This window comes from Myzus persicae, unplaced genomic scaffold, assembly GCF_001856785.1.
Source record: "Myzus persicae strain clone G006 unplaced genomic scaffold, MPER_G0061.0, whole genome shotgun sequence".
Lineage (NCBI taxonomy): Eukaryota > Metazoa > Arthropoda > Insecta > Hemiptera > Aphididae > Myzus > Myzus persicae.
This window is the reverse complement of record NW_019100958.1, coordinates 371,654-386,849: the sequence shown is the minus strand read 5'-3', so window position 1 is coordinate 386,849 and position 15,196 is coordinate 371,654. Positions and strand designations below refer to the sequence as shown.

Here is a 15,196-nt window from a genome sequence, read left to right as displayed (position 1 = left end):
GATGGAGTAGCCAATAAGCTGTTTTGTGTAAGTGTTGTTGGCTGCAGCCGGCAGGTATTATTACAATATCTGATATAGATAATATTCGTATATTATAGCCGTATAGGCGCCTTGTAATAAATTATAATAGTTTATAATACGCTTAATATACTGCGTGTACCCTTACAAACCTAAAAGTATGATAGTCTGGTGAACGATTGTAATAATAATGTAATAGCCAATAGGTATCTCAATAGCTGTATCCAACTATATTATAGCTAACCAGCCCACCATCGGAGGTGTACTGGGAGAATAAAATTTTGTAATTGTGTATTTCGTCGATGCTGTACTAAGTAATACGTAGACAATAGACATCAATTATTAATTGTGTTGTTTCAATTATATATATATATACATATTAATACAAGTATAATATAACTGTGCGCATTATGATGAACTACAACGGGAACGACAGAAATTAATTTACAATGTTTACTTCTGTTTTTGTTATAACTACCTATATAATATGTAGTTAGGTGCCTCTTAAAATCCTGTCTAATACAAATATTTAAGTTTTTCAGATTTAAATTACTGTGTATCACATGTAAATGTTATGATTACGTGCAGTATGTATAGGTAATTTTAAAAGTATCGTTCATTTTAATCAATTGTTTTAATTTATACAAACGTCAAAAACCGTAAAACCTTTAATAGGTACCTACGGGTTATTATCTTTTATCTTTTTTTTTAAATAGTTCTTTTTTTCAAACTGGTCTTAAGCCCGGCAACTATGGCCATTAGCTGATTTTAAATAATTCATTGTTTAAATATTTATCATATTATTAAGTAATAACTTACTAATTACACAGGTTGACCGCAGAATACACATTAAAAACTATATACCTAGGTAGTAGGTACGTATAATACCTACTATTGGATAAAAATTTATAAAATAATTTGTTTTATATCTACTTATTAGTAAATAGTATTTATAATCAAAGCCATTACATAAGTAGTTAGGATGTAGGTAGGTACATATTACATTTTTTAAATTTATATTAAATAATACCTATCACGCATAGTTGTTGTATAATTTGTGTTAGAATTCAGTATTTATTATTTTTAAATTGTTCTAACTAAGAAAAAATATCTCTCTTAAATATTACGTTCACAATTCACATACGAATATTTAACTGAAAATCATAAAACAAATTTGTGTGAACTATAAAATTATATTATTAAAAACCAAAAGAGTTATTATTCTACCTATCTACTTGGATTTATATTGGAATTATTTAAAAATGACATCTTATTTCTGTTATAATAAATAAAAACTACCATTGTTAAAATAATATAATATAATCTATTACTTTTATTACCTATTTAAATTGTAGATATTTATTTAAATTCCATATTATTGTTTATATTCAATTATTGTAAGAATTTCAGATATATAATATTATATTATATAATGGGCTAAGACTTAAAAAATATATATGTATACCTATTATAAAAAAAATCATAAAATATATGCCTATAATAGGTATGTATACAATAAATTGTAATTATTATTTTTAATTTTAAAAGTTACCTATATTTTAATTTTTAAATATTATTGTAATTATTTTAAATATATTTATGTGTGTTTTTAATAAACAAAGTAACTAACTATGAAATAGTATGTGTTTTAATAACTATACATTATATTTAAATAATAAAAGTTAAAAAATATATAATATATTATAATATATATATATTATATTGATGTTGGTAGTATAAATTCATACTTCACATAGGGACGTGCAAGTAAAATTAAGTCGTAACAAAGACATTTTTAATTAAGAAACAATGACATAATATTATAAAGTAATAATTACTAAGTAATATCCTACATACATTTAGATGTCTGTGTCGTAGAAAATATCATAATATAAATATATATAATACAATATCATACATGACACATAGTTAAATAGGTGAACGTAAAATAAAGGTACACCGAGAAATAGCATAGTTATATTTCACTAATTACTAATTACTGAATCTACCTATGATAAAATATTCAAATGCATAATAATTAATATTAAATGAAACCTCTCCGTGCCGGTAGAAGGAAAAAAGCCAAAAATGACTGCTCTACAGGAAACGAGAAAAACGTCTCATTTCGTTATTGATTTTTCGGTCTCTTTGTTAACTTAAGATAAGATACTTATGGGCTATAGTACAAATATAATGTATTTATTGTTAATAAAAATTAAGTTGTTTTGTACAGCATAATAATCTAAAAATGGCCAAAATTAATTTTTCGTTCACTTTCACCAGCTTTTGTATTGTAATTTGTAGGTATTTAACATAAATATTTAATAGGTACATCTAACAGTTTTTCTTATAAGAAATTTAAAAAAAAAATGGTAATGAATGTCTTATTAGTTGAAAATCAATCTCGTCAATACCGGCGTTACATTATATATATTTATATGTATTACAGTGGTCGCCGCTTATTATAATCACGGTTAATGTTATCAAACGTTTATTGTTATCGAAAAGTATAAGTACGGGCCGGACGTATACTTATATGTGTAAATTACGTCGGCTATTGTAATCAAGGGGAATAGTAAGTTCCTACACGAGAGTAGCAGGTAAACAATTACATACGTTAGTTCTTACACGGACATATGTAAGTTAGTTCCTACACGGTAAAAAACAGGTACGTATGTTAGTTCCTACACTGCGGAAAGGGTTAAATATGTATATTATACACAGACGTATCGTTTTAATAATAATATGTCCAGCCGTAGCTTACTAATATACATTAAATTAATATACTTCATTTAAAGCAGAACGTATACAAAATTACAGGAAAAAACGATTTTTATTATATTTTTTAATCATTATAATATATTTGTTTTTTTAAATTCGTATATACATATTTAATTGTGTATAATATACATATTTAACCCTTTCCGCAGTAACTAACATACGTACCTGGTTTTTACCGCGTAGGAACTTTAATATGTACCTACCTTTTTTCGTCATGTAGGAACTAACGTATGTATTTTGTGTACCTGCTACTCTCGTGTAGGAACTTACATTCGCCCGTAATCAATACGCCGCACAGTATTGACAGTTTGTGGGTCATAAAATCATCATTTTGTAACATAGTATCAAAGTTTTCTCCAAACGTCTCATAATAAAGATGAAAATTGTAATAAAAATATAATTAATGTCTATACAGTATACACACTGACATCACATTTGTATCTACCTTTCGTTCGTACAGCATTAAAAGACAGTACCGTCGCTGCCCGTCGACCAGTATCGCGTTTGTATGCATCTGTACATATATTACACATATCATTTATTTATATTTTATTTATATCTTTTTAAGTTTTAAATTTCCAATTTATACCTACATATTATGTAGCATAGATTTTATCATTTTTTTATAACTCTTTTAACTTTCGTTTAGTGCGTTATCAATCGGATTATGTCATCAGTTATGTCCCCGTACCAAAGTGATTGCATTGAGCGGCGATCACTGTATATCCATCCCCTACACCAATTCATTTCAGTTAAAAATCATTTGTTTAGAATGTTAAAATGTGTCATAATACAATGAATGGCGCGCACTACACGGCATTGAAGCACCTACGTATCTATATAGAAAATTTAACATTGAAATCGTCTCAAGGGCCACAGCTAAAATATGATGGTAGGTAGATCATAGGTACTTACTGAGTATTTTGTATTTATATACAATATAGTATAATAGTATATAGTATGTAGTACATACTTATTATGGTGACCAGATATTATATAAAATTCCAAAAAAAGTACATGCTATTCAATTTTAGCACCTCTTTCACAAAAATATGTTATTTGTATTGTACAGTATAAATGTATTATGTAAAACTTTTGTAGTGGTTCATTCAATTTGGTGGAAAAACATTATGTTGTAAGTACCTACCTACGAGTGTTGCAGTAAATAATAATTTTTTTTGTTTGATGCCCCGCAATATTTACAATATGAATTGGCTCACGAACTACAGTGTTTAGATTTATACCCCACCAATTACCATCATACATTTTCTGTACATGATTTACAGACTTAATAAAAATAAAAAATAATAACATGTAGTAATAGTATTGTAATTGTTATATATATTTAAAAATATTTAATTTTTTTTACTGTGAAATCAATTAACAATAACTAACGGAAATTGATAGAAATAATTTACAAAATTATTCATGGGGGACGAGGTGACCGAGTGGTCTGACGCGTCCGCTGCGACGCAGCCGATCGCGGTTCGATCCTCGGCCACCGGGCGGCATTTTTCTCTGGACAAGTCGCGGTGACCGGAGAACAAGTACCGCCATCCCCCAACCGGGCATGGCAGAAACCTACGGGTGCCCAATAGAAATTCTGCCAAAACAAAAACACACACGTGTTCCCCCCCCTACAGTCCAAAAACTCTACAGTACCACACAACCTACAGCTAATGGCCTCAGTTGCCGAAGCTTAAATCAAAAAAAAAAAAAAATTATTCATATTATTATTATAGAAGTTTAATCTTACAGCAAATGTCATATATATTATATAGTAATATTATAGACCTGCAGCGGTTCCCAACCTTTGGTCGCGACCCAAGGTAGGGTCGCAAAGGTTTTTAACGTGGGTCGCGAAAGCATTACTTACATTATGTAGTATTTATATTATTATTAAGTTAATTTAATTTTCAATAAAAAAAATTCCTGAAATACTCTGAAAATAAAATGATCGAAGAAGAAAATAATTTTAAATAGGTTATATAAATAACGCTCATCTTGATGTGCCCTTATCGTAGTTTTGTTATAGTTACGTATATTAGTATAAATTTATTTTATTTGAGTATTTTAGGATGGATAAACATGCATATTTTCACCAATTTGTTGTTAATAAATGAAAGTTTTATTTGTAATAATTTTTTTTTTTTATGGTCACCAAAAGTCAAATTTTAAAATGTTAGGATCAAGCTCGTAAAACGTTGGAAACGGATGTTATAGACAGACGGACCATGTTTCTTTTATTTAACTTATATTTACAAGGCCTCTAATGGATAATCTAATGCATTTGCATGTTTTTTTTTTGGTACATCATTTTAAAAAAATTGATTCGTTCCAAATTTGTACTGTACCACTGTGTTATTTATAAATTAAATACGAAATCATATTTTGAATATTTTTACATATAAGTATATTTTCTTAACCTTGTACACGTTTATTTAAGTCTAGTAGTTTAGTTTCTACAATATTTTAAAGTATTAATTTTTGTTGTAGAGTAAATTAATTTGAAACGTAATAAATATTCCTGATGTAAGTATATTTCTTAAATTATTACAACCCATAATATTTTCATATTAAATTATAGTCGTACGTTTAACTTTAATTTAATTTTTTTTTTTTTGTCGTTAGATCTTTCTTATACTCCCTGTATGCATATTACTAAAATAACATAATGTGTACCTATATCTATACAAAATTAAGTATATTGTTGGTTGAAATTTAATTTTTACATTAAAGAAATAAATAAACTACTACAGTGAAACCTTTCCTACGGACACGTCTAAATAGTGGACACCCCCCCCCCCCCCACAATAGAGTATGTTTTTTTGGGAAGCAACTACAAACTTTCTACAATTAAAACACTTTGAACACCGGACACCTGCAAATAGCACACAAAATGTCAGTGGTATCCGGTATTTAGAGGTTTCATTGTATTATTATTCATTTTTTGTTTGATACAAATACAACAATATTGGGTTATTATTGTATAGTGTACGATGTATAATGGGCCTCACTGAGGAAATTCGTTTGGGGCCCCAAGAGTCTTAACAAATAGAAATTACTAGTTATATTTAATATATTAATGAACTTTAAAAACTATTATTTTATACTCAAGATAATTAATACTTTAAAAAATAAAAGGATAAAGCATTGATGATTTTAAAGTAACAATATAGGTGAACAATCAGCAGCTTGTCGTAGTAGCCATTTTGTTAAATTTAGTTTGATATTCGTATAAAACAAAGTGTGTATAATCACGTCGTATTTCATAATATATGTAGGCTATTATAAATACTTGGTTCAGCAGGTATATAGAAAAGAAGATTGAGTGGTGGATTTATACTTTATAGTTTATGTTTACTGAATGTTTTATTACATTTGTTTAAAACTAATGTAACGATGTTTAAATCACATGCTTCTTACAATACTATGGATTATAAGCTCGAATTAATTTAAACTGGATAAAAGTAAACAAAGATTTTGGAAAATTTAATTCCTGTTATTGATATCACCAAACTTAAAACAAAATCTGTGTTCATTAATTATTTATACACTTTTTATCTAAACAGTTATAGATTTTGATTAATATTCACTTATGTTTTAATGTTAAATAGAAAAAAATATGTTTTGTTGTTTCACAAAAATAAAGTGTGTATTTTAAGTATTAAAGTATAAGTACTTCATATTCTTTTTAATTGTTAATCAGTAATATCTTCATATTTTAACTGACTTTATTAACTCATCCACCCCACAAGCCTTTTAGGGGGATGTCATAATTTTGCTTTATTGTTAGAACTATTTTGTACATACTTCAATGACAGGCAATCTAGGGCAACAATATATTAATATTATTGCCTTACATGCGGATATACAACTATAATCAAACACATCCTTACCGAATGTAGAGACACAAAAGAGAGCCGACAAAAACACAACATACCGGGACGGAGTACCTTCACGACGCACTGGGCCCCGACGAAGAATCTATCGAAAATATAATTTTATTTATAAAATACATTGAATTGTACAATTTCATTTAAATTATTTAAGGACATATCATCATGTAAAAAACAAGCCAATGGTCACACTATCGAGGCTTTTTCTTTAGTAAAAAAAAAAATTTATATTATTATTATCATTGTTATGTTATTATACGTAGTACTCTATTTCGTGTATGAAATTGATACTGTGCTAGCTATAGTAGGTACCTAAATAAACATATAGTAATACCATTATAATACTGTGCTGGCTATAAATAGGAAGCTGGTGAATTGCTGTTTATTGTTAACGACGATTGCACCTATAAACACTGTGTAAATGTTTAATCGAATAGAACTGGTTTTTTTGTAATATCTCGACTGCAAATAATTTAATATATATATATATTAAATATTATTAATTAAATCCAATTAATTTTTAATTTTTTTTAAGTTTAATTTTTATTTAGTGTTTAAAGCAAAGGAATGATTTTAATTGATTGAATTTTGTCCAGTGTTTGGAAAGAACGTCGTGTATTAAAGCACGTTCATATATTTAGTGAACGATACGCGAACGTCACTCATTTTTTTCAAATTGAATGTGAACGCGAACGACGTTCATATTTTGATGGATTTGAACGATTTTTAGGACCCTGCATTTATTTGCCATTTATTAAATATATAATATGTATATTTAAAATATATTGATTAATTATATTATATAATAATATTTTCTTATTATAATTCCTACTATAAAAAAGTTTAAAAAAATCAACCGACCTAGTCACTAGGTGCTAAAATCTTCAAAAATTGTATGGGGCTTCTTACATTTTGCGATTCTATAATCAATACTTTATAAAATGCTATCAATGCATTGTTTGATATTGATGCATATTCTTAAAAAATGTACTTTTTTCCTGTTTTATTTTTTTTAACTTTCTAACAAAGAAATCTCCATGTTTTCTTACCAGGTTCTTGAGATTCGCGTCTAAATGGCGCTTCAATTTACTCGGCAATATGTATTCTGGTGCCAAAATGTTCATACACAATACACATTTTGGCCTCTCTTCACAGTTAATTTCTGTTGACGTAAAATTGAACTCCAAACATCTATCATCTTATTTATACTATATTTTCGCTTTTTTATAGCCGGGTGACGGCTAGTTGAGGGTTTATTCTTTCTTCATCTTCTCAACGTGTAGGACTGTTTAATAAAAACCGATCCATTATTAAAAATAAAAGTATCACAAAAACGACAAACTTCTGAAATAAAACAATAAACATGAACAAGTTCCACACTGCGTTCTAAATCCTAAGACTACCGAAAGTTATCGTTGAAAATATTAGAACTTATAGGCGTTCCTTAAAGATGCTTGTGAAACAAAGCATTTTCCTATTCTTCTTCTTGTCAACTCCAATTTTAAAATGCTTATAATTATAGTGCTAATATCTATCTAACTACATAAACGTGAAATATACGTTCTTACTTCTTTGTAACAGCTAACCTCAGAAACTACTCTTCTATCATCTTGATTTTTTTTTAATGATACATTATAATACGGATATGGTTTTAAGCCTATTTCAACCCATAGCAAAAGGGTATAGATCACACATGCATTTTTTTCAGCTCACAAAAAAAGCAATATCCTTTTTGCTTATTTAAATGATGGCCGTGACCCATAGATTGCAATTTACATTACCAACTAAAATATTATAATTATATAGTAGAAATATCGAATATGGCAAACACATTTTTTTACAAATATATTTTTTTTCAAACAAATCTTTAGCACTGACAACGTCGGTCAGAACAGCTAGTAATATATAAAAATATACTATTGATTTTTTTCCGTACCCTCCGTAAAGAAGATTCACTTCAAAAAACTCGCCAAATGTAGTACCGCATGCTTTTAAATGGCATAAAATATTCCAATGTTATCGTCTTATATAGTTATGTATGGGACGCCGCTATTGGTATGAACAATTATTTTTTAGATTCTGAGTGGAGTGATGAATGTATTAATTTTACAATATTATGTGTTTTCTTGTTTATTTATTTGTGTTTGTGAACTTGCACAAAGAGTATCCGAAATAAAGCTTCGATTTTCAACTTCAGTATCTTTTTCGACAGGAAAGTGAATCCAGTCAAAATTTAAAATTCCCAGTAGTTTTCAAAAGCGCTTGGAAAAACAAACAAAAAATTAAAAAGAAAGAAAATTGTTATTCAAAACCAATTTTGATTTTTGGTGTAACCCTATAACAAATAGCAATAGACAATAGATACATGAAACGTACCTTGAATGTATATATTAGAATTTTCTATACACCATACAATTTTCAAAATATTTTGGCCCACGTTGAGCTGGAAATAGGCACATGAAATATTCAATTATTAAATTAATATCTATAACTCAAATTAATTATACAGTTTACATTATGTTAGTGAACTGTTTGGTGTAATCTGAGCGTTAATTAACAAAAACTCAAAGAATTAAAAATACAAGTATAAAAAGTAAGCCAATTAATCCCTCCCTTACTTTTAACTTAATGTTAATTAAAAGGTATTTCCACCAAGCGATATCTGGTCGACTTCCACTAAGAGCGTGTCAATCGTGTACAGCCAAAGCCCAGCTTGGAGGTGGGGGGGCTAGGTGGGCTGCAGCCCGGGACCCTGATATTATTTGCGGCCCCGGGTCCCTGTTGATAATTAATTATTAAAGTGGCCCTGTGAAATTGTATGATATTATTGTTTACGTAGTTACGGGAAATACCTATAACATACTTGATTTTTTAGGTCTAATTCAAAAGTCAGTTTACTAAAATCTAGAAGAAAAACCGCGGTCTTAAATTCAAAATCATGTACATTTTTTTATTATTTACGTTGACTATGTTGAAAAATGCATTACCACTTCGGACTATGTATATATCAGTAAACATTTGTATGAAAAATTAAAAACCGTGTATACTGTAATATTAAATATTTAATTACTGTTCTTCCATAAAAATGGATATAATTGGTCATACTGGTTCGCACCGTGTGCGGGGTAGAGCGATATACATACGCACGAGATACACACACTCGCCATACAATCACAGGACACACGGAACACATTAACACCTCTCCTCACCCCCAAACAAGTACGATCGAAAGGTTGCACGGATCGATATAAACGTCGTACATATTATATTATATTATATTTTTTATATTTCGTTCATACTTACGTCACTGGTCACTGCACCGTACAATATAAAAATCATAGACGTACCTCAAAGTTTCGTTCGATCGATACACACCAATTGGGAAGGGATTACACCAGATAACGCACGCTGCACAAGGATGACGCGAAATCGACCCGATAACAGTTTTTTTTTTCCACAAGTGGAGCCGATGCACAATGTCCACGCCAGTCTGCATCGCGATACACACTTTTTGCTGCTGTTCAGAGGTGTATCTATATCGTTGGGCGTATAGCTGTGTTGGGCATACGCGTGTAGGTATATTGAGAAATCTCGGCGTTCGTGATATCGAGTATCGAACACCCCCTTCAGAGAACAATATAGTTAATATACACTGCAAATATTATACAGAACACGCTGCGAAAAAGGTAAGTGAATACATACATATTACATTTTAAACGAAATATAATTAGTAGAGTAATCATGAACCCGCTTTAAAAATTATCGCGATAATAATCGTGTTAAAATAATAAGACTGATATATACCTATGCGAATCACACTCATAGCCACTGTCCCTCGTATCGTATTACAAAAACACGCAGTAGTCTACCATTTTTTTTTCTTTTCTCCGTTTTATTCTACTACAATATACTTCTCTAATTATATTTATATTTTTAATTTCGTCGTTTTATTTATACTGACCATCATTAAATAATTACGTATATAGACATATTATGCGAATCTTATAATATTATAAAATAAATTGAATATAAAAAATCCAAATAGCAAAAAGACTGCGTTTATAATTTAAGTTGGTAATCTAGAATTTAGAAAATAATTAATTTTGGGCTCTGAGTACAGCATTGTGTTCCGGGTACATAATTATGGTGAACCTGCAGGTTATAGGTCCGTTTGGTGCACCACCAAAGTCAACCATGAAGGTGCCAATTGGTACACCGTGTTAAGCAGTGGTACACCAGGATAATACACCACACGTGGTGCACTGTTGTGGTATGTACACCTTGGTATAACCCACGACTATACCACCTCAAATCAAGTCGTTCGGTAGCGTCGCCGCTTGCCGATAATTCGGTTGGCTTTTAGTCTGAAACGTCGTCGTATGAGTCAATATGGATGGACGCCTGACACGTGTTGATGCTTAAACGTCAGAATTACAAATCCCACTGAGATGATGGCCTAAGTCACTTGACCCGGGACTGTTATAATAATATTATAGTCCGCTTCGTCTTTGATTCGCAGAAAAGATTTAAGTTTTTCATTTCAAATCAATGACTAGATTCTACATCTACATATTTAGCGAAGTAACAAACAAAACCATGCAGCAGTGGACATTTAAACATTTATAAGTATACCAACTACACCTTAGTACCTTACCTTAAGAATATTATGACTGGTTAATTTTGACTTTTTTCGGACCGTAAAATTAATCTAACTCCGAAGTGGAATAGGTAATTGTGCTTTTTTACTTTTTTTTTTACAGTGAATGCTTGTATATTATAATACTCAGCTGCATGTAACTGCATCGTGGTAAACATAAGCCGAGGAACTAACTTATAATACGGGCACGTGGCGAAATATCTTCATGGGGATTTAACACTGGCACTCTTATACGTCTTACGAGTGCGTGACATGGAAAATGTACGCTCAACAAATCACGTATAGCTTCTTTAATCTATAGTTTAAGAATTAGAATCAATCGACCTCTTGTGTAATTTGATGGTAAGAACATTATCTGTGTTTGTATGTGGGATTTGTTACGATAATTTAGTTCTTCAGTGATTTATGAGCATTTTTTATTCACGCTATATTAAAACTTACTTAAAAATTGAACTAGGTATCTTAAAAACCCACATACAAACACAAATAATATTCTTACCATTGGGTTTCACACTAGTCGATTCACTCAAATTTTTAAACTATCGAAGCTACACGTGATCTGCTGAGCTTAAATTTACTATGTTACGCATTTGTAAGACGGAGACAACAAATGCCGGCGTTATGTTAGGGTGGCCATTCGTAGAGTTCTATGCTTTTTTTATCGTTTTGACAGTAGTATGCACGATCATATTTTGTACTCAGTGTTATTTGATACATCAATTAATGCCTTAATATCATTTGGGCACTGCAAAATCGAGATATAAGTTTTTCAACTGTGCCTAAATAATACAACAGGTACACTATCAGTAATAATTTTGATAAACGGATCATTGCGAACATTGTCTATGGGTGCTTTAATGGTTGATTCTTTATCATCATTCATCAGCTTGTTAAATGTATGTTTTTATTTTTCCATTTAGTGAAGAAAAGAGAATCTTCTTCGTGAGTAAACAAATTACTATTCCCATTTACCTATAAAAGAAATCGAAGTATATAAATATAATAAAGTACTTTTTATAGCAGCACTAGTTGTGAGCTATGTATTTGGATTGTTATTGGATCTAAATCGACGACGCATATGTCCAATTAAAATAAATCAATCGCATCTTGGCTAAATATATAAGTTAAGACCTATTTAAAGACTTAAAGTTACGATTAACCAGTAGGAGTAGATCTTTTGATATACTTATAAGAGATTGATTTAACTTATGTACTTACTAACTATATCAGCTGTGGATGGATTTGTTATTTTGTTACGTACGGTACCTCCATACTCCGGTATCAATGATAAGTGATAACGTAATGTTTATCAGTTGTTCTATACCGACGACCACACTAACGTCACCAACGATGTTTATCACGGAGTAATGGTATAACCTAAAAAATCCTATTTTGTTGTTATTTTTTGTTAAGGATCTGTGATCCGTAGTCCGTCAACTTACTACACATTTTATATAAACATCGTTCGCGTTTGTACTTTATCCGTATACATCCGACTTAAGGTAAGACTTATAATTGATTTTAATATCAAATCGTAATCCTTATTTACTGTTTCAATATATTTTTCGGTATAAATTTACGTTTTTCCTAGACGAACAATTTTACGTAGCGTCATTTTTTTCAGGTTTTAGTATTATTGTCGTTTGTGTTTATTGATCAATATTTTGAACTTTTATTACAGAGTCTGAACAATGGCTCCTCGTTATGAGCTTGCGGTTGGTATGAAACGTGGTCACAAGACCACAAAAATTGAGAGGGTTGGCAAAGTCAGCGGTAAAGAACTGGTAGCCAAAAGCGAAAAGCTCAGACAAGCCCGCACTAAAGGCGTAAGTAACATGTACAAATTATTCTGTATACTAAAATGTGTTAATATTTTCTTTTTACAATACTAACTGGTTTACCAAGTATGTCCATGAATTCACATAATCAATGATTAATTCACTCTTGTAATTGACAAACGTAACGGAAGCCGATTTAACAATTAATATTTTTTCAATCAAGAAGTGTAGTTAATTTACAATAATATGTTTGACTAAACTACCTATTGTCGTGCAGATATTTTTTAGTTTAAAGTTTACTCTAGTCTAACTTTTTAATACTTCTTAATTGAAGGTACACTGCAAATTAAAAATGTGTTACAATTCATCCTGTTTCAGATCAATTTCTATTTAATGCAATATTGGTATAAATACTATTTAAACTAATTAAAAAAACCTTAGGTTAATAGTCTCAAATTATCTACCTAATTTCATACTTAAATGCATTTGTTTTGTTAAAATCCAATGACTTAAAAGATAATTACACTGATAAATGTGTACAAATTAATTTAGGGGGTGAGAAGTGACCGAGTCGACCAAAGCGTCTGTTGCGACGCACACCGTTGCCAGTTTTGAATCTCGGTCACGAGTGGCATCACTCTTCGGGCAGTCACGGTGCCTGGAGAGAGGCCGCCGCCCCTCAACCGAGCATGGCAGAAACCTACAGGTGCTCACTAGAAATTCTGCCAAATACACACGTCTTCCACAAAATTCAACCATTCCCTCCCTTTCAAACAGCTAATGGCCACAGTTGCCGTGCTTTAAATCAATTCAAAAAATTAATTTGGGTAATTTTATGATTATTTTGCTACCTTTTTTTAAAGAAAATGACAATGCCCTTATATTGCAATATTTATGTTATCAAAATATGTATGACAGATTCATCTTACCATTATACTAAAGTTTGTTCTTCTAAAACCTTGAATTGAAATGCATAATTAGTAGCTACAAATCTTAGACAAAAAAATAGGTACTTTATTTTATTGGTTCTTAAATTTTAACATAACAATATAAATACCATGTACTATGAACTTCCTTTAAATCCTATTCAAAGTAGAATACAGTTTAATTTTAATTGTGTTCAATTCATCGATAGTTTAAGCATTATATTTGAATTAATTTTTTATAGCGTTTGACTAAGCACAATAAATTCATCAGAGATGTTGTAAGGGAAGTTATGGGTCATGCACCATTTGAAAAGAGAGCAATGGAATTGTTGAAGGTATCCAAAGACAAGCGTGCATTGAAATTCTTGAAACGACGAGTAAGCATATATTTCATCTATTTACTTATTTAATTTTTTTTTATGTACTGAAAATAATACGCTTATATTTTTATTTTAGTTGGGAACACACATTCGCGCCAAGAGGAAGCGTGAAGAACTCAGCAACATTTTATTGCAAATGAGAAAGGCACAAGCTACCCATACAAAATAATTTCAAAGCTTTATAATATCTTTGTTTGATATGTAATAAAAATGTTGACTGCTGAGAAATCTGCATTTTCCTTGAATTTATCATTTTGTTTTTAATTGTTTTAAACGCCATGATAACATACATGTAAAATATTAGTTGATGCAAATTGTGCATAATTATACCTCAAGTGCAGCATACATTACTGTCAACTTAATTCTAGTTAAGTTTTAAACGTTGAATTTGTGAATAATCAGTACTACCCCTTAATAGTTCTGTATGTTTTACAATCTAAATGTAGAAACTAATATTTTTCAAACTTCTTTGAGTACTTGACTTAACTCCAGTTTTATTGAAAAACTACATTGAACCCCAAATACTTTTGAACAGAATAAAAGTTGATGTTGATGATAGGAATTTATAAAAAAAACAGTTAGTAATTGTTTTTTAACAACATAAACTACCTTTTGAAAGTTCTTAATATCAAAAAAACAATCTTCTCTAATATAGTGTCCAAATGTTTTTGGTTCTAATGAATTTTTACCATGAATGAATTGAGTATTGCGACTTCAAAGCATTTTCTTTAGGAGGATGCTACACCCTCGTGTGTTG

At 30.0% G+C, this 15,196-nt stretch overlaps 1 protein-coding gene across 1 annotated transcript; it reads left to right on the top strand.

The window, feature by feature from the left end:
- The first annotated feature begins 12,723 nt into the window (after positions 1-12,723).
- LOC111027049 (60S ribosomal protein L36) lies at positions 12,724-14,688 on the top strand. Its single transcript, XM_022305261.1, has 4 exons — positions 12,724-12,857; positions 13,037-13,181; positions 14,302-14,436; positions 14,516-14,688. Exons 2-4 carry the CDS (start codon positions 13,047-13,049, stop codon positions 14,606-14,608), a joined length of 363 nt encoding a protein of 120 aa, XP_022160953.1. The 5' UTR covers positions 12,724-12,857; positions 13,037-13,046; the 3' UTR covers positions 14,609-14,688.
- The last annotated feature ends 508 nt before the right edge of the window (positions 14,689-15,196 follow it).